General features: G+C 36.2%; 2 protein-coding genes across 3 annotated transcripts; one reads left to right on the top strand and one right to left on the bottom strand.

Moving 5' to 3' along the window:
• Positions 1 to 178: 178 nt before the first annotated feature.
• On the top strand, positions 179 to 2,732 carry si:dkey-69o16.5 (Alpha-aspartyl dipeptidase-like). Its single transcript, XM_056754507.1, has 9 exons — positions 179 to 330; positions 412 to 525; positions 687 to 775; positions 869 to 943; positions 1,092 to 1,171; positions 1,248 to 1,421; positions 1,603 to 1,662; positions 1,739 to 1,821; positions 1,915 to 2,732. The coding sequence occupies exons 2-9, from the start codon at positions 431 to 433 to the stop codon at positions 1,979 to 1,981; spliced, it is 723 nt and encodes a 240-aa protein (XP_056610485.1). The 5' UTR covers positions 179 to 330; positions 412 to 430; the 3' UTR covers positions 1,982 to 2,732.
• itgav (integrin, alpha V) lies at positions 2,718 to 25,010 on the bottom strand. Of its 2 annotated transcripts, none has more exons than XM_056754506.1 (30): positions 24,538 to 25,010; positions 23,958 to 24,094; positions 21,690 to 21,781; positions 21,132 to 21,246; positions 20,727 to 20,788; positions 19,559 to 19,601; positions 18,388 to 18,510; positions 18,132 to 18,176; positions 17,843 to 17,886; positions 17,690 to 17,746; positions 16,576 to 16,628; positions 15,778 to 15,983; positions 15,381 to 15,572; positions 15,191 to 15,236; positions 14,665 to 14,772; positions 13,893 to 13,948; positions 10,974 to 11,128; positions 10,353 to 10,490; positions 8,349 to 8,416; positions 8,102 to 8,249; positions 7,731 to 7,823; positions 7,530 to 7,609; positions 6,996 to 7,076; positions 6,720 to 6,825; positions 6,460 to 6,618; positions 5,956 to 6,066; positions 4,684 to 4,797; positions 4,501 to 4,608; positions 4,266 to 4,388; positions 2,718 to 4,179 (listed from the first exon to the last, which is right to left on the bottom strand). In XM_056754506.1, exons 1-30 carry the CDS (start codon positions 24,702 to 24,704, stop codon positions 4,081 to 4,083), a joined length of 3,129 nt encoding a protein of 1,042 aa, XP_056610484.1. In that variant the 5' UTR covers positions 24,705 to 25,010; the 3' UTR covers positions 2,718 to 4,080. The 2 variants fall into 2 exon arrangements, with proteins under 2 accessions (XP_056610484.1, XP_056610483.1); XM_056754505.1 differs by having other exon boundaries at positions 19,559 to 19,604; positions 24,538 to 25,009.
• Between the last annotated feature and the right edge of the window lie 1,302 nt (positions 25,011 to 26,312).

The raw sequence follows: 26,312 nt of genomic DNA, 5'->3' as shown, positions 1-26,312 counted from the left end.
TGTTGATTCTTGAAGGTGACACATTTTTGGATTTATTTTATATTTTGATGGATGTCTTTGTTTAAAAGTATTTATTTAGTTTACGTATCCCCTGTATATTTTTATGCTAAATAAAAAAAACACTAACACACTTTTATTTTGATGAGATTGCCACACATCGGGTTCACGTGGTGTAAAGAGTCCTTGAAGATCACAAGCGGCACTTTCTTACGTCTGCTGTCTTATTTTGTTATTTTTAGCATTAAGGACCCCGTTATAACGTGTCTTTCTTATCAGTACCTGCAAATTGTATAATCTATGCAATAATCAGTGTGATATTGCTGGCCAAAGGTAGTGTATTGTTACGACCACACTGTTATAAAAGTATCTGTTATTACCAAATTTCTGATCTAACGTTTCTTCTTTATTTAGGCAGCACACAGTAAGGATCATGAAAAGAAGACTTCTGTTGGTATCAAACTCCACACTGTATGGGGGAGGATATCTGGAACACTGTCAGCAGCAGATCCGAGACTTCTTTGGAAAGTAAGTTATCATTATTACTGATAATAACAATCATATTTATAGAGTAATAATAGTAACAGTAACTTTTTGTATGTATAGTGACATCTGAAAAAGTACAAACTGCTTATAAGATCACAATTGTTTCATCTGCTGTGAACCAAATATGTTTTTTTATTCACCAGGGAGGTAAAGAAGATTCTGTTTGTCCCGTATGCACTCCATGATCGAGATGCTTATACAAAGACTGCCAGAAACAAGTTCAAAACATTGGGTTTGTTTTTTGGTTCATTGTAAATCGTGTGATAAGTGCTGTTACTGCACGCCTTGCCTTATCCTTGCTCTGCTTTTCTGAATGATCTTCCAGGCTATGAAGTGGAAAGCGTCCATGAGACATCAGACCCTGTGGAAGCTGTCAGAAAAGCTGAAGGGATATTCATTGGTATGGGAGGATTTCCCTTTGCTGATAATGATTAAACAACACTGAACTCTTTCTTGTACAGTGAGATCAAAATAAGAGCATAAAAAGACTTACTTTACACATCCAAAGGTTACAGTAATTGGCTGATGCCTATTTTTGTGTCTCTAAGGTGGAGGTAACACATTTCGCCTGCTGAAAGCTCTCTATGACAACAAGCTTGTAACTGAAATTAAAAAGAGAGTTTTACAGGTGAGTGAACAAGTGTTTTATCAACATCTAAATAAAAATGGTATTTATTTATGTGTGTGTTAATATTTTCTCATAGGATGGAATACCATACATGGGATCTAGTGCAGGTACAAATGTGTCCACCATCAGCATCAACACTACTAATGACATGCCCATCGTCTATCCACCCACATTTGCTGCTATTGGTTTAGTGCCCTTCAACATTAATCCTCACTATTTGGATCCTAATGTCAACAGTAAACATATGGGGGTGCGTATAGCATATAATTTACAAAACAGCTTTATGCAATGATCTATAGAGATTCAATAGGGCATTTTCTATTGTTAATTTTAACTATTGTTTAATGTAGAATTCATTATGTTCGCCTAATATCCAGATTCAGCTTTATTCCTATGTTGATTTTTGAAAGACAGATTTTTGCATGTTACAGGAAACGCGTGAGCAGAGAATTATCCAGTATCATGAGGAACCGGATACACCTTGTGTGCTGGTAGGAAAACACTGTAGAAAGTATCTAGTTTACTTGGGTTGTTTTCTAGTTTGGTTACTGTATACTGTAATGACAGGGTCTCAGGGAAGGATGTATGCTCTTAGTAGAGAACAACAAAGCCACACTGCTTGGGTGCACCAAAGCTCGACTATTCCAGAGGTAATTTTGAGACCCCTGGTCATGCGGATATACAAACATAGAGATTATTAGAATAATGGCAAATTAACATTGTTGTTGATTTTTTTTTCTCAGAGCGCAGCAATCCACAGAGTATGAACCTGGCAGTGACCTCAGCTTCCTACTGACTGATGCACAATGAGCTGCTAAATAATATACAATACACACAAAATTAATTTTTTACAATAATAAAATGTATTTTACTTGTTTGTTTTTTTATCAACCAGACAAGTGGTTGAGTTGCAAAAATATTGTGAGGTCCAGTTTATCATTGTAGATTACAATATCAGAACCTTTAGACACAGATAAAGTACAAAGTTTACCGCATGGACAATTTTTGGGTAATGTCAGCCTTAAGATAGAAAATAAACTTTTACTCGCGGTATTCACCATTTGATAGGTCAGAATTTAATATTTGGTGGTCCTCCAAATGTGAAGTCTTTTTTTGTTTTAAAGCATAGTTCTCCATAGTCAGGTAAGAAAATTGTCACACCCATAACGGTACATTTCTCATAAATGGGCACATGTAAATTAAATTACAGTAACTATTTTATGTTATATGCAGAGCCACCCCTTTTCCATTAGTTGGGTATGATTTCTTTTCTTTAATTCACAGAAATCTTACAAAGTACATTGTCTCTCAAAAACATGCATAATTTTTTTCACATCCATAATGAAGCAATTTTCCCTCTTTTTAAGCTCGAGCATGGATTGTTTTTTATCTCCGGGATGTAGTAAAACATATAGACATGGTGAAATATATAGGTAATAAATACATTCTCTTGGAATTTATATTTCAATTGGTGGAAAATGTCACATCCATAACACTGGAAATGTTCAAATGTAGAAGCACAAGCCACCTGATGAGACAGAAAATAAACAATACACCAGTATATTTGTTTATTTGAATTATGTAAGCATCAACAACACTGGTGAACATACTCAAGGAAAATGTAATAAAATTTAGGCTGTGATCTATTTTTAAACTAATGGTTAAAATACACACTTTGTTTATGTTCTATTGATTTTACAGACTTTTTTTCAAACAATGATTCTCAAAAAAAATTTATATCCGTGTAAAAAAGCATTCTTTTGACTGAATTACTACTGTTTATAAATTTTAATTTAGACAACATACTTATTATAACCCAATGTGGGTAAATTTATTTGGGCAGCAGCATTGCTCTAATACAGCGAAATAAGAAATCCAGATTATGTTATTAATATGATGGGTATTATATTGCAATGTCCAGTCGAAATTAAGATCAACAACTATGAACAGCCTTTAACCAGACAACAAATCAGTCAATACAGAAACAAGAATTTTAATAAGGCCTGTCGTGATTCATCCATATTCGAGATTTCCATATTCGTAAAATGTTTATTTTTCATAGAATGGCAGCATCAGATTTTAAATAGGTCTAGGAACATGGGTAAGATTTTGACCAAGAGAAATCGTACAAATAAACATGAACTAAAATATTACAAAGGTGCTCCGTCCATAATGGGTGGTTAAAAACAAACATGCTACAATTGTATTGCTTTATCGTGCAAAGAGGTCTTATACGAATGTAACTGAAAGAAACCCTGCTCTAATGCGTTTACAGTAGACAAACATAAAATATTTTCTCAAAACATTACAGCTTAAGCCCAAACAATAAATCCAGAGAAGTACAAACCCACTGCCAACAGGCCCAAATAGCAGAAATTTGGCTGCATTAAAAAGTATTTCCCACAGAAGAACAAAAAAAGACATCTAATAATCTACCACTTTTTTATATTGTTCCTCATAATTAAATCTATTAAAAGTAATTTTTAAAATAATGATTTTCTAAAATCTCTTTTCCATTTCAAGTTCATTACTTTTATTAATATTTGTAAACACAGATTTTAAGTATATTAATATCTACACCCGACTGCTGAAATCAAAACCTCATCAAGACTCAGTGCAGTTAAACAACAGAAAAGAAAGGACACAGAGCTTTAGTCATACAACATCACTGCAGGGTATTCAATACTTGTGTGTACCATTTGAATGAATAAGTGGGCATGATCACTCTTAGATACCTGAAATTGCTAATGATACCTGCTAATGAAGATTAAAGTGTTCTAAGAGATGCATTGCATTCACATCAGCATCAGTACGAGTGCCATTAGTCATTAGTCAAGCCATTAGAGTTTGGCACGCTCCTGGATGTGTGGCATCATTTTGTTGACACTGTGATGCACTACAAAAAGATCTCAGGCCTCTGTGTTTCTTTCTCCGTTCTCCTGAGGTTGGAGCTGCTCTTTTTCTATGCTGTCATCCTGGGGCGGCCGGACACGTTTAAAGAAGCCCAGCTGTGGAGAAGAGATATGATTATGAAACTGACAGATAAAGTTGGGAGCAGAAACATCCAATAGTAACTAGTCTTACAGTTGTTTACCTTATACATGACAAAGATGAGCAATGCCAAGAGCAGCAGTCCTGCCAGTACAGCCAGAGCTACCACCCATCCAGGAACTGGCTGAGTAAGCTCAGAATTCACCCAGATCACCTTCAGAGAGGCCTGGAGAGGAAAGACACTTGGTCATGATGGTCAGATGGACTATCATGTTTTACACAGCAATAATTATTGTACTCAAGAATAATTCATTATTACTTCAAGATTAAAAACTTACTGATGTTACGCTGGCTGCAAGATCAGACTTTAAATTTTTATAAGGCATCTCTACAACGCTGAAGGAGGCAGATGATCGAACAGTGTAGGACTTGTTTTGATTTTCAGCCTGAAAAAAAAAAACTGTGATTGTACCAGCACTTAAACTGGATTAAACAAAAATTCAAATTAAGGACGTTTTTACCTTGAGAAACGTGCTCACGGCTAGTCTGGAGTATATAAATAAAATGGCACTCTGGCCTTTCTCAAGACGCCCAACCCAGCACTTGATCTCCTGACACTCCGCAGTCCCACAATCCTGTGCAGGTACACACAACCAGTAAGGCTCACACATTAATGCACACAGGAGAAGGACAAATCTGAACTGGTCTATTGATGCATAAACTTAAATGTTGTTACCAATACCAGACACAGTATAAATAAAATATAACAGAAAGAGAAAAGAACATAAGAAATGAATACAGTGCTGCTCAAAAGTTTACATCCCCCTTGCAGAATCTGGAAAAAGCAGAGATTTGAAAATGAAGGTATATTTTTACTTTAGTCCTGCCCTGAGGAAGTGATTTCATGAAAGAAATGTTAACAATAAGATCATTTCTAAAAATGGCCCAGGGCTAAAGTTTACACCCCCCTGATTCTTAATATTGTATGATGTTACCTGAACAATCAATGACAGTTTTATGTTTTATTAAAGTTGTTTAAGGGTTTATTGTCATGAGTCATTCAACTGTCCACTGATCTTCATAAAAATCATCCATGTCCTCCAGAATCTTTCCTATGATGTACAGATTCATTGTTTCAAATTGAGGATTTTCAAGAGACTCATACTCAACTATTACAATAGATAATATTCAGATAACATTCAGTGATGCCCAATTCAACACAATTCATTTGAATTCTGGCAAGTGTCAACCTATGAAAATGGTTTTGGTGTGGCTTTTTTATATTTCCTTTCTCGAGAAAGATACAGTTTGTGTAGCTTTATAGCTTCTGAAAGACATTACAACATGACAAAATAAGAAACAAAACAATAACAATTTACACCAGTTGTAATTTTCAGAGGTTTACAGCAACCTGACTTTAAATAAATCATGTTGCTTTCATTGGCATCACTGAATGTTTCTATCTATTGTAATAGTTGTCTCTTGATTGTCCTCAATATGAAAAAATAAACATGAGTCAAATATCCAGAAATGCTGAAAATATGTTTTGGTGTAAACTTTATGTTAACCTCTCTTTTATGAAATAACTGGCTCAGGGCAGGATTCAATTAAAAATAAACTTTAATTTTCAAGATTGCTCTTCTCAAAATGTTCAGCTTTTTTCCAGTTTCTGCCAAGGGTGAGTAAACTTTTGAGCAGCACTGCAATTCTAACAGCAATTTGTCAGAAAGTGATTTCAAATCATTGGTTGCTTTCAATTGTTGCCTTTCAACTTTTAGAAGGTGTGACTATACCAGAATCTCCAAGTTTTCCTCTCCTTGTTTGTCCTCCAGGTCTCGGCGTTGTCTTCCCTCTGCCCTGTCTCCACTGGCTGAAGTCTCATTTTTATCAGCTAAACTGGGATTCTAGGTAAATGCATACATAAAAAGGATACTTTACATGAAATGCTTATATTATGACTGGGAATGCTTTATAATTTTCTTGCTTGAATATAAATTGTGAACAAGCAAAGACAAAACGCCTAACAAGCGTACTAACCAGCGACAACTAATTTGACGGTCTGAATTGATAACCAAAAAAACATGTGATCCGGCACAATTTCGGAAAACCAGAAGTAAAAGTTCTGGGCTTTTTTTTAAATTTCCAAGGATGGTTATTTTAGTTTATAATGGCAAATAACAGGTTAGAGCTCTTGTTATAGATCTGTGGATGACTAACAGGACAGTTGGTTGTCCGCCGCATGTAGTTGCTTGTTTATGACACATCTGTTACAATAAATAATATTGTAGGATACATACAGTTACATTAAGAGGGTTGATCTCCCTGTTTGAACTGCAATTCATGTTTCCAACCACTTCTAATTTGGTGATGTAGAGCAGAGATCCATTGTTGAATCTGTAGGGCCACTTCACATCCAAAATGGCCTTACTGAATGTACTGGGCCCTCTGTTCCTCAGCTAGGAAAAATAACATTTGAACCTCTGGTAAGAACTGTAGAAGTTTGATAGGGACGGTAATGTCTTTAATTAACTATGTGTTTAATGACAGTGTTTTCTACCTCATAAATGTGCTGAACAAGAGGTCCAATGTCATCCTCTAGAACAGGTTTCTGTTTCGGCTGCCAGTTAGCAATGGGTAAGAAGACCTGCTCTGGTGCTGACACACTACAGACGCACAGAAAATATAAATAAACCCCAAAGATTGTGAAGAGCTCTCAAATGTAAAGGGGACATATTATTAAAATAGATTGGTTTAAAAAATGTCATAACTAAAAACAAGTTTTAAAATCTATGTGATATGACTTTAATTGAAAATAAGATGTCAAAACACATACCTGCGTAGTTCGACTCTGGCCAGCACAGCAAGCTCTGTCCCCACGGACAACAGATTACTGGTATTATTAAACTGATTTGAACTGTGAACAAAAGGAAATGTTTAACTTTCACAACTGACCAGAAGATGGCACCGTTGCATTAAAAACCTGAAGGCATTGCTCAAAAGTCCATGCCTAAAACAGTTGAAACAATTATCTTATATGATCTAGAAGCATTAAGCCTATACATCATTAAGGTTAAGATGGGCATATAAAAAAGGATGTTAAGAAATACGCGCAGAAGGCTTTTTAAAGGACAAAGTTGGCCAAAAAAAAAACGCTGGCAGTCAACAGGGAACAGTGGCTTTAAAGCCAATGCTGTCTGATTTAAATAGGAAGACAGGAAACAGATCTATCAAGTAAGAACATCTTGGCATTTTCCTTTTATGTACAAAGGAATGTACTCCCTTTCATCCAAAACATTCTTAAATAGCCTTCTGAAGCAAATCTGGGTTTAAATTGTGTAATAGTAAGCAGTGTTAAAGAACTTAATACCTTTGTATCTGCAAATCAAACTTGACCTGGGTGTCCTGTTCAGACAGCTGATGCACACTGAAGCGCAATCCTGCGATTATCTATGAAATATCACAATTTTACGTAAAAAATACAAATACACCGTTACTGTAATAGACAAAACACAGAGTGCAATATTCAAATATTCAGTCCAAATATTTAGCGGAGAAAGAAGATGGTCACCTTGGTGCCTCCTTTCATTGGGTTGCCAAGATCACACACCACCAGTCTGGTCTGATTCTTTTTCTTGAAGGCACAAGACAGCCTGGACAATGTCTGAAATGTATTAATAAAAGAAATTCACTTCGATTACCTATCTCTGTAAAAATACACTTCAAGAATGTTCCGGGTTCAACATCAGTGGTATGCAGTTGGTGACCACAAAATACCTAAAAGCCCTTTAAGGGCTAAAGAAACAATTTCTACTAGTACAAACTGAAGGAGTAGTCAAAACTATGTTTAGTGGTACATAACAGCATCCAACAGATTGTTAAACAGCAACATTTATATTGAATTGGAACATTAACACCAAGAATAATAATGCATCCCCCCACCTCACTGTTCCGCACCACTCCAATAAAATCTGCCTGAGATGGTAAAGTGACGATAAGGTCAGCCTCATATGCCCCTTCCCCTCCGTTCTCAGCTGTGACCTCCAGGGTCAGGGGATTATCATCACCTATGTAGATCAGTTTTGGGTCACTGGAGAACAAAACAGCATCACACACACACGTTAAACTATTTTTCCACACCACAAGATAATACAGTGGAATTTAGGCCACTGATTGACCTATGACTCACCTCACAACATTCAGTTTCAAGTCTGGCTTACAAACATTGTCCTCACCACAGTCCAGGAGTATGTGGGCCTGGAAAATCACAGAGCGTTAGAAAGTAGTCCGATTGTAATTCCGTGAAATACCATGACTCTCCCTTGACCAATGCAACTGTTTGTGATAACTGGGTGATTATTAGTTTTTTAAAAAGCATTCCCATTAAAATAGTTCTTAATAAATCACTTTGTAAATCAGAAAAAATTATTTACGATAGACCACTTAAAAAGACACTGGTCGAATGCAGCTCAAGAACTTCCTGTTTCAGTTTTTAACACTCATAAATATTTGAAAAAATATAACCCTCAAAACCTTTATAACCAAATCACAATGCTAAACAAATATCTTTAAGATTTAACAATATATGAAAGTTTAAAAATACTGCTGAACAAGTGTTTATACTGTATAATGTGAAGTGGTCTATAAATTTGATCATTAACTAAAATATTGTAGTTTACACAACCTATAGAAAAGACTACTTTGAAATTTCCTGATTGCCGGGTTTCCTTTGACCTGGTAACTCTAAATGGTGGTTTCTCAGACAGTCCCAAACTACAAAGCATAGACATAAGAAATACTAGACCACGCAATGGCTGCTTTGGTCAGCTGCTGCAATACGTCAACGGTGCCGTCATATCGGTCGTGGCAAGAGTAGCATGTTAACAAATGCAAGTAATTGGTGGAGCTGCGTTTTTTGGGTAGCGCCATTGACATACGATCCAGCAGCCATCGAGCAGTCTAGTTATTTCTTATGGCTATGCTACAAAGATATTTAAATGTGTTTTCTAAGGCAAGTTTATAAAAAATATTTAAATTTTCTTATTTAACTAAGGCCTACTCCTATCTTAATATAAGCCCTGTCTGGGGAACAGGCTTTAAAATAAATCAAACAGCAAAAAATAGCGCAAACATGATTTAAGCCACATCTCAACGACTTTAATCAAATAAAAAATGTAAGAATGTTTCTTGTGAATTAGAAGTGTTATTCTTGTAGCTATGGCTATGCGCCATAGTATAACTGGTTTAACATGGCGCTTACAAATGTTTGCTGCACAAGCTTGGAACGATCCCAGGGAAAATGCATGATGATAAAATGTATATCTTACATCTATCATTATCTTTAATAATTAATGGTTCTTATATTAAGTTCTCGTCTGAAGGATATGAAGTATGTAAAGTCACATGTGTCTGCATGCATATTTTGAGTTTATCATCACTGAATAAGATTCTGTATTTTCTACTAGGTAAACTGACCGTTAATTTCCTTGTTTTATATGTACTGTAAAGGGAGCAGTGTTGGGTAAATTACTAATGAATTACTAGTTACTAATTACATATTCAATAGGGTAAGTAGATTACGGTACAAAGTACTCTCTCCAAAAAGTATTTAATTACTTTTTACTAATTACTTTCGATATCCTACCTCAACCTTGATTAGAAGTTATTCAAGGATAGACTTAAAATGGCTCTTTTAATTAAACTAGATAAAGTATTCTTACTAACTGACCTAAGTTTTACAAATGTGGGAAGTATACATTAAAGCATACCTTTTTAAAGTTCGACTTATAATTTTGATGTCCACTATTGTATTACTCAGTATTTAGCTGAATTACATCAGAAGTAATTGTAATTAAATTACAGAAAAAAATAGATTAATCCCTCACTTTACTTTTTTAGGACTATTCAATAACAGTAATTTGTTTGGGATTATGTACTTTGGGATATCTCTGACTGCATAGAAAGCTTCAAGATTTCTTCCCTGCGAACTTGCACAATAGACAAAGCTTTGCATTACCACACTGTGTGGAAAGATGACTTAAAGTAAGATAAAAGTTAATCATGACAAGATGCAGAGTTTTCTGAATACATGATTGACGCAACTGCCCCACAACAACCCAGTCCATCAAGCGACCACAGATCCTGTCTACTCATATAAAAACCACCCCTGGCCTAGCGAAGAAAACCCTTGTACCTGCTTTGTGATATTTGTTGGAGTGGACTGGTCAAGGATGGGCAACAGACCGGTCTTATCTGCTGCTGTTTTGTAATCCAAGCTGTACTCCATAAAGACGGCGATGGGTGTGATTTTATCCCTAAATTCTGAGTCATCCTGTAAAAGTGAGAGAGAGAGCCAAAAGAGGAGAGAGAGAGAAACAGGCCCTCTATGTCAAATGAGCTCAAGACTGGGGAATTTCAGTGCAGCTTACACGCTCTACAATATGGTCTTTTATGTCCAGTAAAAGAAAGCTTTGGCTTTTTCCAGGTCAAATCCTTCTTTAGCTCTGTAACACATTGTTCTTTTTTTGAAAACAAAACAAAAAACAGCATGTTCCAATGCCAAACATCTGGGCTATCAGCCAACACGGCTCAAAGACACAGCACTAAAGCATGTTTTATGACAAAGGAATCAGCACTTCTTTAGCTAGCCAAGTAAAGCAAAACAACGCGAAACCTGAAAAGAGCTACATGATTTCACAAAGCAATACTGCCATGAAAAGCAGAGGTGAACACATACATCCTTTAATGAACTACACGTTGCGAACAAAGGTTTTTTCGAAAAAAAACAAATGAATATATAAATTGATGCTCTCACTATTAAATAGGCCTTAAGTTCTTCACACGCTGGTCCCGCGTTGTTGGAGACAGTCATGTTCTTTGAATAAGAAGACATCTTGTTGTGGAGGAACAGCACACGTTTGATAGCTCCCTTGTGTTTAAGGCGGTCCAGGGTCAGATCAACCTGAAAGCCTGTGAAGAAAAGGTTCTTCCAGGTCAATAAGCTTAGTTCTCCAATTTAAGGTATAATTGAATTAGAGTTTAGCACAATTAGAGATGGGTTTTTTTTGTGTGAAGAGAGACAATTCAAAAAGAAAACAAGTAAGAGAAATATCTGCTCAAACTAATTTAATCCAACAAAAGATGCTTTTGTTTACAGAGCATTAAGAACACTTCTAGAAGTTCACTTTGCCTTTTCTAGGGTTAAGTGTCTTCCTAATGTTGTGTTCAGACCAAACGCGATTGGCGCGAATGAATCGCGCTATTCGCGCGTAGTTGGACGCTTGAACATTTTGAGTTTACACGTGTCCTTCGCGCGTCAAATTCACTTCACTACAGACTCGCGTCATGGGAGGGGCTACTGCAAGGCGGCTCCAGTCTCCTATATATATATATTGCTCAAATTGTGTAAAGATCGTTTTTGACAACTTGCCAGATTGTCCGACCTCCTCAGTCACTTTCTTCAAAGCAAGATCGTTTTTATTTCTGTTCCGATAAAAGTAATATGTATCGTACAGCTCCAGGTATCCACATATAGCAACGATGATTTTGTCCTCCATTGTTTTTTTCTGATTTCTGCCTCCGCTCGCTACGTCGTCTAATCACCTCACTACTAGAGCAAGCTCCTGGTTGGTTAACGCGGTAGTTAACCGCAAGTAGTTCTATATATCGCGTCTTTGCTTTGACTTATCATGTAAATCACTCGCGCTTAACGCGCCATTCGCGTTTGGTCTGAACACAACATAACACTTTTGGGGTTTGAACCTAAAATGTTTTAGTTAATATCACAGATATTTTATTAAAACACGTTCTCACTTTGTGTAAATACCACTTATTTACTCTACTGAACCAAAAAGGGGGTTATTGGAACCAAGTGGCAAAGATACACATACATACAGTACACATACACAACTGATGAACCCGCCAAAAAATCTGATTGGCTGATAGCCGTGAGCTATTCTACCAGGACCATCACGTGAACTGACCGTTGAATCGCTTCACTGACTAGTGTTTGTATCACTCCGTCACTAAAATAACTCTGACTATACTGTCCTCGCAACTGCGCTACTATGAAGAAGTTAGAATGCTAGCAGCAAACACACTAAGCTTATCGAAGATAAACAAAGTTTATCCTTTCCAGAATGTTTACTTCCGTGATGCTTCCCCCTTTTTTTTGGAAAAACTGGCATAGAACAAACAAGATGTGAAATTACTAACTGCACATTAGTTCGTTGGCATAGCCTATATATAAACGCGTGCATTGCGATCTGCACATAGGTGTAAACGCGATGCGATAGGACTTTCTTTCATTATCATTGTATCGATCACAGTTTAACTTCCGTTAACACATAATACGAACGCTTACAGAAAGTAAATAACTTACAGGCATATCTTTCTCCAGGCAAAGATTGTTCGTGTTGTGAACCGAAACTAGGCTACTACTGTACGATGAATGAGATGTAAATCTCAACACTGCGCAAACGTCAATATTGGAAAATGGCCACGAGGTGGAGTACATACACCATAATCATTGGAACGAGCAATTTATTCACAGCGTTTTATTACACAATATTACAGCTCGGGACGCGAGGGTCTCAATCAAGATAATAGAAATGGGATTAACACATTCTCGGTGAGTTGCCTTTTAAAAGTCACTCTCAGCACAGCGCAAATTTAAAACAAGTGATTGTTTGGACTTAGTAGCGGAGGTCTAACTGTTATGCTGGGCTTGGATTCGTGGCGGAAGAAAGTAGTTCCCCATTTCCTTTAAAACAGGAGGGATTTAAAGACACTTCGAATTTGTTTCTGGTTTATCTACACACTTGTGCCGTCGAACTGATGTATAAATGCAATATCGCTCTCGTAGTCGTGTATGTAGTGCCTCGTGCCTCTGGCCTAATCAAAGCCATGAAGATATAAGAACACTACATACATTCCTAGTGATATTGCATTAATATATTCCAAGGCTCTACAACAGGGTAGAAGAAAACTGAAAAAGAAAAAAAATTCTGAGTAAAATGGAATTTTGAATGAGAAAAATTGTAGCGTGGCTTGCTTTTTTCACTGCGATATGATTAGATGTATAAAAACAGCCTTGCATTGATGTTACTCACTAGAGGGCAAACGTGCATTTTCAGATTTTAACTGAAGATTATGAGGGTACATTAATTTTTTAAGAGAATGACCCAAATTGATAAGCTATTTACAGTAAACTTTGCAATATTTCATGACAAATCAGGAATTGTAATTTTTAATTTCATTGGGACTTTAATAAATTAGAATATCGTTTACACACTCACATTGCACTTTTCAACTTTGAGTATCTGATCTATTTAAGACCGGCTTTGCACACATCTGTATCGTAACCTTTGCAAAACGGTAGATATTAGCTCAACCAGACCACAGAGTAACTTCAAAGCTCAGAGAAAAATAATGAATGGGCATCATGATCTGTGGTCTGTGGGTCTGGTAGCCATTACACCCCAGACTGCGAGTCTTCTGTGAAGACTTTGTAAAAACCGGACGTTGGACATTTAACGGCCGTGCATCGTACGTCCGGCTCCCAACACATTAAGGGACGACACATCAAGCTCTGGTTTCCCCCTCCAGCGGTACTCATAACACACACCGAACAGCAGGGCTCCATTAACAACCTCATGTAATCTCTACACTTACCACAACATCTTATGCCCAAAATATAACACATCTGCATATATGTATAGAAGCAAGTACTTACGAAGAGAGGATGGCGCTCCCTTGCCACTTGCCTTCAAGCAGTACTTTACAGTGAAGCTAAGAAAAAAAAAGGTACTTGTACAGTGAGATAGTAAATGAACAGTATATGGTTAATGCATGAAAGTCCATATTACTGACAATAACAAGCATTATAGATGGATGATAGAGTTTTGGTTTAAAATTATGCAGACACAAATGATCAATAATTTAAATTGTTTAGTTTGTTCTCGTTTTGACCATTAAAGCAAAAGTTGAGAATCATATATAAATCATATTTGAAAATCAATACCCCAAAAAACATACTCCTGCCTTCTTTGTTACACACTCAACTCTTGCTTACTCTCTCTCCTCTCCTCCCCCCTAATTTCTGACTGGCTACAAGAGTTTTATGGTGTTTTGTGGATTGGTCTTAGTTTTTCTTTCATTTACACAAACAGAACAGATGTATGAATGAGGCATTTATATAGCGCTTTACTGTGTATTGCTATACATCCAAAGCACTTAACAATCATATGAGGGGGGTCTCTCATCAACCACCATCAGTGGTCTAAAACTTACAGATGTCTGACCATATAATTACAAAACAGTTTAGGTGTTCATTTTAATTTTTTACTTTAATAAAAAAATACAAATAATGTAGAACTTTTCACATTGAATTAAAGCCAGCCATCGGAAAAACATCCCGGTGATTTTTAACTAAATTGTTTGTTTTAGATTTTACATGAATTGTCAAACAATTAAATTCTTTGATGAAAAACAGAGGGATCACTCACCAGGACACTGTTGTGGTTGTGTCAGTCAAATTGCAGCTCTTGTCTTCAGGGTTCAGGATCTGTGGGCTTATATCTAGCGTGGTGTTCACACTGATGACTGGACGAGCCCTAGTCACAGAAAAACAACCATCATCACTCCACCATTTTAGTCATTTCAGAAGTCATACATTTCCTCATATGATGGAAAATCTCACATTCAGGCCAATAGAGTCTGGATGTAGTGAATTATCTAAATTCAAACCAAATCTATTATATTCTATTTTTAGGTTCCCTTGCGCCATAAAACGTTTATGTAAGGTGTCAATCAATGCCTGGTGGTCTTCCACTAACATATATAGGCAGATAGAAAGCTTCCACCATGTTTTGTTCATTTAATTCCTGCAGTAATGGCTTTTACTACACTACATACAGCAAATTAAATGCTGTTGAATTAAATTAGAGAAGTTTTAATGGAATATCCGGCCTTGATCATAAAAGTCTATCAAATGCAGGTGTGGCTTCAAAGCGAGGCATAAGCACACTCTACCTGTATAGAACAGCTTTGTCAGCCCCAAACACGCCAACAACAAGGTCTAAAAGAAGAAAGAGAAAAAATAAGAGAGAGACATAGAGGCAGCAGTAGGATCAGCTTTAAACTACTGACAAAATACAACTTTTTGTTTTATAAATATCAGCAAACGTGTGCGTAAAAATGGATTCAAGTGTTGAACTCTAACCCGGGTATCCGTTCTGATCCACATCAGTGCCTCCGTGCATGGAGTAACCAAAGCTAGAAGGCATGGAGGCCGACGCCCACGTCCCCTCCAGAACTTGAGAGGCCACAGGATTGGGGCCTGAGGGACGCCCGTTATGAATGTATACCAGACCGCGGTTGAACTGCCCTCCATACGGGGCTGCAATTGCCACATCTTAGAAGAAGAGAGGGTTGGTTATTTAGGAACAACATGGGTAGTGTTTTGTTTTTTTCTGTTGCTCCTGAGTCATGATTACTGTTTTGTGTATACAGTACATTGCTGTCTGTCTGTGTTGCAAGCCGGTGTGAGAACGTACTGCCATTCTCACACAAGCGCAAAAATACACCCTAGAATAAAGTGAGAAAGGTTAAAATAGTACCATTATATCCATCCATGTTGAGGTCTCCTAGACTGCAGATAGAGCTTCCATATCGAGCATAGATCTCAGTGCCAGTGAGTTTGATGACAGTGCTGAAGGTAAATCCACCTTTGCCCAGGTAGACATAGACTTGACCCACTTCCCTTAGTTTCCCATCTGAGCCACGGTCCATGAACAAAGGAGCTCCCACCAATAAATCCATCTTCCTGTGGAGGGCAGTAAATCCTTACAGCATGTGTTGTTTTTAGATGTTAGTGTAGTAACCAAATAGTTTAAATAACAATACTTTCTTGGTTAACTAGCTTAAGTGGAATAAAAAGCTAGGTTTTGATGGTGAACAGCTATATCATTAAGCCACAGTAAACCATACATGCTTGTCAGAGCTGTTCTTGTCAAAAGACTTCTGTTGAATAAATGTAACACATTTGAAAGTGATACTGACAACCACACAGTTCTGAGAATCATAAATCGGATGAAATCTAATTTCTCAGGTCATAAAAAGAAGTCCCATTCTAAACACAAAAATGGTCAACAAGTTCAGGCAGCCCACAAGTTCAGGAGAAAATGTAGAGAACCTTATCTTCACTGTTGCACAATGCCTGGTCTCATTGTTTGCAACTGAGAACTCTCAAAATATTGCATACATTTAGAGTAAGGTTACTTATGAAAAATGGAATTCATTAAAATATCAATAAGTCCTTAAATAGATTTGTCTGAGGAACAGAATATGATATCTGTAGCAAACATCAACCTCCATTTAGTGAATAAAAAATTTGAAGAGTGTATAGCATTACTTACCTATCATTATTAATGTCAACAGCTGCTACAGAATGACCAAAGTAAGCAGCCATCTTAAATGGAAAGAGAATTTAGATATGACTAGATTGGCACGTTACTATAAATAAATATACATTGTGATGCCTATATTAGTTGAGTTCCTTAACGTGTGTATATAAACACATATATATATATATATACACATATACAAGTCTTACAGGAAAGTGATGAAAACGTGAAAAATAAAGAGAAATCAAGACAACTGTGGGAAAGAGAAAAATATGCAAAGCGCTATAAGACATGCAGTATATACCACATATAACGTACACAAACATGTATGTTAATTGTCATGTAAAATAACGTCATGTCAATTTTTATTCAGTCATACTTTTTGTGCATTCTAAATGTGATGTAAGTAGCCTTTAAAACAATGACAATCCCATAATATAATAACAAATTGAGATTTAGTACAAAAAAACAAGCACATAAGTTTCTTCTTATTCATGTTCTTAATGTGCATCAGTAATGTGCATCAAAAGTTTTAAGTCTATCAATACATATGAAGGCTTAAATTTTAAATCTATATTGTCCTAGTTCTTCTGTTTTCACTCAGACAATAAAACTACAATATTATTATATATCATTGAAGTATTGAAGTCAAAATAAAAAGTATACTGTCGGAAATTAAAAAAGAATGTTTCAAAGAGTGGCTAAATTAGACAACAATCATTTTAATAGTAAAGGATAAGCTGTTGAAGCTTCTGTCGAATCCGGCTTGATAAACTATTGATGAATCAGCACTGTGCATGAATCAGCTAACACACAATCAGCTAAACCCCAGCGCTATTCACCACCTCTCTCTCTCCCTTTCATTCCACACCCTAATGTGACCACGACATTGCTGTCAATAGTTTCCAGATGTGGCAGTGGATTTAGGACATGAACCTTCCGCTTGTAAAAAGACGGTGAAAAGAGCTGGGCCATGACCACAACATTACAGGGCAGCATAGCATGAAGATGTCATGTGACCTGCAGGGTGCCCATACACAAGCCTACTCTTGCATGCTTTTACCACACCTCATGATACACATTGCTCAACATCCAAAAAATACCTCTAGAGTTTTGTAAAGCTTGCCTGTGTGCCTGTGAAATTATACATAGACTCCATGTTCCTCGCGTTGAAGATGTTGACCTAGCAAGAGAAACACAGATTCATGCTGGCGATTTGCGAAAGGTTTGCATTATTTTGACATGTTCACTTCATTGTCAAAAATAGTATTAAACTTACATATCCGAGAGCCTTCTCCCCTCTAGGAACTCCTGTGACATAATCTAAAGAGGAAGAAAGAATGAAAAAAAAATGTCTTCATTGACCAGCGAAGCTTAGTACAAGCGTAGAACAGTCATGCGAATCCCATAATGCACTGATTCAGTTTGACAAAGCAATCGTACATACAATCTACTTCATCCGAAATCCTATCTTTAAAATAAAACGAAGAATGAGAAATGTTCTTATACAAATGAAAAGCATGATTTTTAGATCAGTTTGCAGATCTATAAAAACAAAAAAATCTTACCATCCTCACCATCCTCATTAAAATCGCCAACGGTCACAGAGTAACCTATAACATGATCATCATACTTCATAAATATAAAATAATGGTGAGCACAATTCATTTTTATGAACCCGTTATAAAATAAAAGCAAGCTTATATGAATTTAATGGAACCCTACATAATAATAATAATAATTAATAATAATTCTTGGGTAACCGAAGTGCAAAATATAATTACTGGTCTCAGGAGACATCATAACAAAAGCAAACAGACTCACCCAAATAACTATCATCAAACTGAGACCCAGCTGACTTTGTTGATAACTGGTTACTGTACGGTGTAAAAAACTCCTTATTGTATCTGCTGATGACCTCTGTGATGTCATCTGAGATCAGCTGACCTGAAAAGAACAAAAGAGTCAATTTACAAATATCACCAATATTACAAGATACAAAGATGTTTTGATACTGTTGTATTTTTTAATGAATCTACAAAAAAGGCATAAACACAGCATATTTAGCATTTCCAATAACAAGAACTCTATTTTAAAAGAGAGGTAACAAGAGAATGTAAACTTGACTGTGTTTTACATTGCATTATATTGTTTTCAATGTTTGTGTGACCATTAGGCTACACAATCAAACATAATCTTGGTTAAAATCCTCTTTCCTAAATCTGACTCATTGTATTGAATAAGCCTTTCAGATGAGATTAATTTAACAGAAAACAATGATTATACAAACCAAAAAAAAAAAAACTTTGTAGCCGAGAGCAATAACATTTTGCTCCTGCCAGAAGCAAAACCAAATACAAGCCTTGCTTTTTCGAAAGACGCAAATCTGTAACAAATTATGTTTTTAACATGTCTTTTACTATGGTAAGTTAGTACCTATCTATTCCACCATCACATACTGTCATTCTCCTTTGTGAAAGCATTTCCTCCTCAGCAGGGTGTATAATTATTACACCCGTGCTCAGCAGAAAAACAAAACACAGTAAAAAGAACCAGCTATTAAAAAGGCTTTTAAAATCAACTTTTAAAAACTAGCACCGCGGGTCATGAAATCAAGATGTGTTATAAATTAAACTCTTTTTCTGGGCACAGTTCTTGCATGACGCCGCCCAATATGAGGTCATAACATAAGTGCCACTCAGTAAACAACTATTTCAACAGCTTAAAGTATCACTTCAATGAAACCACAGGCTCACCTCTGGTGTAACAGATAGCTTATGATTCTGCTTTACTTAGTTTCCTCTGGTTTTCCTGAAAGGTGGAGCCTGATACATTGTCAATTTACAGAGATGTTGTAGAAGCTAATGTTGTGCAAACATCTTTTAGCGACACACAGCAGAAACTCTGCCGCAAAATGTCTTGAAAGAGCACACTGTTTGCCATAATGCCTTTCAGTTTCGAATCCATGGGAGCATAATAAAATAAAACAGTTTACCTTGCCAATAAAAACTTCCTGGACCTCCAATAACCACCCGATTCTTCTAAAGAAAACAGAAAAACATGTTTTAGTAAGTAAGTTTGAAAAACTATTATATTTTCATTTTTTCCTTTATTTAGCATTTATGCATGGATTGTTGGTGTCTCTGTGGCTCAGTAGTTAGTCCTTTGCACTGATCAAATGTATGGCCTGAATGAACTAAGTCGCTTTGGATATAAACTGTTGAATTTGAACAGAAACTATTTTTTGATCTGATCATTATTTCTGGAACTGAAATACATGTTAAAACATTGTATTGTGTTATTTCAATAAGTATTTGAATATGAACTTGCTTTATTTGCAACTTTTAATCTCTTCAAACATTGCATCTTTTTTTGTTATTTGACCAGTTTGTCCCACTTAAAAATCAAACTATATTTTATAATTTTCAATTTGGGAGAAAAGTTGTTGCAGAATTAAACAAAAATGATCAATTAACCTAAACATGTACCTAGAAAGAGTAAATTCAGAGAAACTGAAAATAATCTTGAAGTGGTTTTCAGTGAGTTCAAAAGCAGTTTGTGACATTACTGCAGACTTTTGATAAAACATTGTCCTTGTTATTCCAGCAACAAACATTCTGTCTGCCACATAAAAGCAAGGTCATAAATGGCACAAATTTGCTCAATTTTTACATTTTTGCTAATTCCAGAGAAAGGTTGTCTACTTTAATTTTTTTAAACTATTTTTTTGGATTTCTTAATAACAACAAATATATGTGTGATATCTGTGTGTGTGTGTGTGTCTTAATATATATATATATATGCTTGATACATTTGTGTTATGCCAAAGATTTAGGAAAATGTGGGGGGGGGGGGTATGAGTTAGGAATTAATAAATGACTTTAAAATGGTAGTCTGAGTGAATCATAAATGCCTATGTGACATCAGGATTAAATTAAATTAGAATAAAACTCAAAGCAGCCTCATTTGTGTGTGTATATGACACATTTATATTTATGCATTTGGCAGACGCTTTTATCCGAAGCGACTTACATTGCATTCTATTATACATTTGCTACTATGTGCCTTGAACCCATGACCTTGGCATTACTAGTTCCATGCTCTATCCAATGAGCCACAGGAAAACACATGAAGTTAAGAATTCTATGTTACTCAGACGATACCTTCACAAAGTCAGCACTGAAACCTGCTTGACAAAATCCTTGTCCCTCTGGTGAGTTTGAGGCTGATAGATAAAAAAAATATGAGCCTGTCTCACAGAAAATTGTCATTCATATATTCAAGACGAGCAGAAAATAGCTTTGAATCATTCTCAATAGGAAAGAAATCAGAAACAGGAAGGCTACTTTCAGAAACAGGAACTTTCATAACCATATGACATATGTCGTCTGCGGAATATCCATTAACTCACACCTATTATCTTAAAATTATGTTTGTTCAGGACAACGAGAGATGGAGAGAACATGACTATTCTATAAATCACTGTTATGCCATTACTGACAAAGGCTAGAAAGTATGACCCAATAAGGGCCTGATGTGCAAGCAAAGCACTGTGATCATCTACATACTGGAGCGGCAGGGTGAATATTCCACAATGTTGTTGCCTTTCTTCAGGTAACATGTCCCAACAGGCTCTCTCTCTGAGAATCCATATGTAGTCCACTGGTAGAGAGGAGCACATGCCTGAACAGAGGAAAAAAACACACATTGATCAGTAAACCACACCTTAAGACCAGTAAACCATTTCTTCTATATAGCAGATGTGCTAATAATACCTGAACCAGTTGTTTATTAATAGGTATTGTGGAAATGCTTGCTATTAACCTGTTGACAGCCCTTACGAATTCATGTTATCATGTACAAATGTTGTTATTCTTTGATATTTTTCCTGTAAATATGTCGAGAAAGCACCATTCAGCTATCTTGGATGTAGCATGGGTTGATAACATTTGTGTTTTACCAATTATAATATTCTAGTTCATGAGGATTAGCAACTTTCAGCTAGAGCAAAACGTGTTACTAAGCTAGTTAAAATGTTGACAGTGTCAGTAAAGTGAATTACAAACATAAAATTATTATTTAGTCCTGTAGATCCATATTTTAATATGCCCCCTAGACATACTGACCAGTATATGGTCACCAGAGGAACGCACTGTTGCTCCAAACCACTGATTCGATTTGAACTCCATTTGTTGTCCAGTGGAACCTTTCCTGTCATCTGTGATAGGAAAGATAAAAAAAGGAAGAAAGAGAGAACGAGGGAGGAGACGGAAATTATCATGCCCTTTCACCATAACCACTAAAAATCATATACTGTATGCAAAATTATGAATCAAACATTCATGAATCAAATATCAAGCCAAGTTGACATGCTGACAGGCATCACATCTCATTCTCTTTATAACCAAACCATATGAAGTTAAATCCCAGGTCATGAAGACCAACAGCTGAAGCTATTCATGGCATGTCAGAAATCCCACAACATCTTTCTAGCTTTTCAGTCTTGCTGTTAACAACCACAATGGACTTATTGGACAATATTGCTGTAAAGTTAAGGGTTAGTTAGCGGTGAAGTATTTGGGGATGGTTAAATGACACCTCTGAACCGTTCCATTTTAATTTGACTATGACTTGAATGCTCTAACTCTGAGAATATTCATCTTTGTATCAATGAAGTGAATAAGCCAGCGATTGGAGAATTTAGACATAATTCTAAACTAATGCAAATTATTAAAACCTGATTACAAAACGTGTACTTCTAACAATTTCTGAGGATGAGTATTATCAGTCTGACACAACCCCTGTGTGTTTGTCGTGTCTACATGCTCACACACGGGAAGATGTGTGCTGACCTGTTCAAGGCTCAACGCTACATCCACACACAAACATGCTTAGTAAAGATCTTTCCCTCGAGCACTGGTTTATCTCGGCCATGATTTCAACTTTAGAAAGCTCCAGCTGTTTGCATTGGGCTACTGAGCTGGAAAATCCCTGTGTGTTTCATGGTCAACACTCATACAGACGGTCAACAACACCCAGGCTTTACTAGAATTAAGCACTTATTGACAAACAGGGTTTTAGAGTTGTTGAAAGTAGAAACCCAATATGAATGATGTTCCATACACAATGTTTTCCATCTCATACTTTTGACATTTTGCTTTAATCTAGGCTGAGTGTACTCATCCAAGTGTACACATCTAACAGTCAGTGGGTAAGCCAGCACTTGTAAAGCCACGTATTTAACAGTAAAGCATGTCAGGACACAGCATGTGTTGGTAATACTGGAGAAAAGAATGTCAAGCTTCTTTCATGAAACAGGAATTATAAAGTAACAAATACAGTATAAACACTGTCTTATTACAGTAAGTGGCAAAGAAAAAACAGAACAAGTAAAATCTTAAGCATCTTGAAAGTCAATGGAAGATACTGCACTTAGAAAATCCCACAAAGGTTAATGCAAAAAAATGTGTTATTGGTGTTTATTAAGTATACTAAAGCAATAACTCCCAAGAACCTTGTCACTTACTGTAATAGAGCAGTGTTCATGTTTATTTTTATATTTACTTATTACGTTTTTATCAAAAAAATGCAATAACACTCAAACATTTTAATGTATGTCTAAATGGTTCTATTTCAATGGATTTTTTGAAACGTGAAGAAACAGAGAAAAATTGTTCAGTTATTGTTGACAAACTCTTGAGTATTATACTAAAAAAATCCAAGTGAACATTTTATTGTTTGTCCGGTGGTGCTTTTGAAGCAATCTATCTTGGCTTGCGGTGTAAATTAGGCCAGACCAGTCTATAACCGCTGATGAATGCCAATGAGATCTGGCACAAAAAAACTGGCACATATATCTACCTCGATGTAACGGAAGGCTAAACAGAGTCTTGTTATTGAGAAGACTGTCTGTGCTTGTTAAAACATAAATCCAATTTGTACCGATTTTTCTTCAGAGGTAAACAATTTAATAAATATAAAAAAATCTAGTTAACAGACCAACATAAGAATACGGTTTTAATAAAAAGACCACCTTGTCTATTCACAGTGCTTTGCGACCGGAGTCATTGCAGGCCATTGGCAAGTATTTGAATTCAAAAGAACAATTTATAACATTCACACAGTCCTAGATGAGCCTTGACATGATCCCAAGATTCCTGCCCTTTTATATTCCCTCCACCAATTGACAATACTTAGAGCAAAACTGATACATGATCTGACAAATCATCAAAAAGGCATTTCAGAAGTCTTATAGTAACCCTGCACCCATTCCACAAAGTAATGGGAATTTACACACTGATTCACATAGCCTAATACATACATAATATCTACATAATAGCATAGCAGAGCGCATAATATGATATGATGACTGAAAAAACAGTGTCACGGCTTACCAGTGCTGTCAAACTCAATCTGTGTGCACGTGCCGCTTTTGTGCCAAGGACAACTGAAGACAGCACCCCTCTCAGTTACAGAAGAAGGGGTTTGATCTGAGGTGTTTGCCCTGGGAGCGCCTACCAGTATGTTTAATCTGTAATCACATTGTAGATAAATTAAAAGAAAGTAATGTAATGCTATTACATTTGATTTAGGACTGAAAATTATATTGTATTAAACTATATTACCTATGCATGTGTTTTTTTAAATATAATATATTAGCATTAGCAATAATGTCAAATACTAATATTTACAAAATGTAAAGTATTGTCTAATGATATAAAGTAATTATATTTTATTTTAAAGGTAACTACGAAGTATTTTTTACCAGTAAAAGTATTACCTATTTATAAACAACTAACCATCAACTAATTGTTCTTACACTTTTGCAACATTGTTTATGAATGTTTGAGAGTTCAATGAACTGTCATCGCATATCAATTCAGTGAGTAAATCGAATCTTTGGGCATTAAAAATGAGAAAAGGAATCTTATAATGCCCAAAATTCCTGAACAGATCAACAATTCATCTACTCACTGTTTGTTATCAGGATTGAAGAAAGCCACAGAAAATCCAAAATAACTTCCCGGAGGTCCTGAGAAAACCGAGGTTTTGCTAATGTCCAAATTAAAAGAAATTGCGTGTTTAAAGCAGGAGAGAGCCAACAGAGGCCAAAGCCATCCGCAGATGAGATGTTTGCCCATGTCAGACGTCTAGAGAGTTAAGATAAAGTAGCAGGAGATCGGGCTGTGTATGTGTGGGTGGATGGATGGGTAGATGGATCAGCAGCACAGAAGATCGGCACTGACTCCACACTCCATAATAAAACCAGATGAGTTTAAAAAAAGAGTTAACCGGAAATGTGCGTTACATTATTACAGGTAGACGATACAAATAAAGCCCGTCGGTTTCCAGTCGGTCCGGGAAAATGGAAGCAAACGTCTGAAGCAGGACAGGGGACTCTGATGGAGAGTAGCGAGATGTCTCGCCGTACAGGAAGTGAAAATAAAACCAACCCACTGAAACGTCACCCACGTGACGTCACCGGGGACTTCCGCAACTTTTATCGGTGGGCATCTTCTTGTTTAAATGTCTGGATTTTTCAAGGTCTCATAAAAAACGGAGACCTATTTGTGTTTCCAGGGAACACAAATTAACTGTATGAATGCTGCGCTCAGTATTAAAGGAGTGAATCAGCGCCACCACGTGTTGATAAAGGCATATCACCTTTAAACTTTTTTCTTCTTTGGCTAGATTCCAATAATTTAAAGCGTTTCTTTAATTTATTTTTCTTTAATGCAATAAACGACGTATGTATCCTTTAAAAAAAATTATCAGGAGTCCTTGAGCCAGATCTCTATGGTAACGTTTAATAGCCTACAAATTGCAATTCTGAGTCTGAGGACATTTTATTCATATATGGTCAGCGAATCTTGGCTTTGAACAGTGGTGAGGTATGCCTACAAGAATGCGCTCTGTAAATCCCCCAGGGTCCCTCACTGAGGTGAGACAGACATGCATTGGGATGAAACACCAGATCATTGTTATGTTTGGCTTGTTTTTGAGAAAATTCGGATTTAGATAAAAAATGTATTCAGTGTAATATGCTATGTCAATGTGTAATGGCTTGTATTTCCTGATGAAATAAATTACACTGGCTGTGAATTGGAACAGAACAGAAACAATGTTCACTCCCTGGGGAACAAAATCACTTTTGTTTTAGAGCAGTCCTGTTGTTCATGTAGTCAAGGGGCTTTTGGGACCATGTGATATAGTGTGGCAGAATAGTTGTTTGCTTGATGGACATCTTACAAATACAGGAATACAAAATATTTCAATAGACCTCTACTTTAATCCATATTATGTAATTTTCTAATAAGGTATTGTGATATTTTGTGCTGATAAGAAAATGACTTTTTGTCCTGACAAGAAAATGACATCTATCTAAACCTTGTGTTTATTACAGAGCTTATGTTATAGTATAATATATATATATATATATATATATATATATAGTATACTGTATTCTGTTAAGAGTCTTGGCTTGCATTATTTACATTTACATTTAGTCAAGCAGACGGTTTTATCCAAAGCAATTTTCAGAGAGTTCAGGGAGCAATAAAGTGATATGTCATACAGGAGCAATAATACAATAGGTGCTAATACCAAGTTACTATTTTGCACAAAAGTCAGAACAATACCTGTTAAGAGAAAGAGGGTTAGATTTTGTTCATCATGTATTCACAGAAGAGATGGGTTTTAATTAGTTTTTAACGTTGTGAGGGATGTGGTTGACCGGAAGAATGTTCCAC

The sequence above is a fragment of the Triplophysa dalaica genome, chromosome 8 (assembly GCF_015846415.1).
Source record: "Triplophysa dalaica isolate WHDGS20190420 chromosome 8, ASM1584641v1, whole genome shotgun sequence".
NCBI classification, from domain to species: Eukaryota; Metazoa; Chordata; class Actinopteri; order Cypriniformes; family Nemacheilidae; genus Triplophysa; species Triplophysa dalaica.
Note: the sequence above shows the minus strand (reverse complement) of the source record. Positions and strands in the feature narration are given on the sequence as shown.

Coding starts and splice junctions, on each gene's coding strand:
- si:dkey-69o16.5 (XM_056754507.1), top strand. CDS start 431: ATGAAAAGAAGACTTCTGTTGGTATCAAACTCCACACTGTATGGGGGA. Junction 526..686: donor ATCCGAGACTTCTTTGGAAA/GTAAGTTATCAT, acceptor TTTATTCACCAG/GGAGGTAAAGAAGATTCTGT. Junction 1,822..1,914: donor AAAGCTCGACTATTCCAGAG/GTAATTTTGAGA, acceptor TTTTTTTCTCAG/AGCGCAGCAATCCACAGAGT.
- itgav (XM_056754505.1), bottom strand. CDS start 24,704: ATGGGCAAACATCTCATCTGCGGATGGCTTTGGCCTCTGTTGGCTCTC. Junction 21,247..21,689: donor CCTCTGGTGACCATATACTG/GTCAGTATGTCT, acceptor TCCTCTGTTCAG/GCATGTGCTCCTCTCTACCA. Junction 7,824..8,101: donor GAGTGGTGCGGAACAGTGAG/GTGGGGGGATGC, acceptor AATACATTTCAG/ACATTGTCCAGGCTGTCTTG.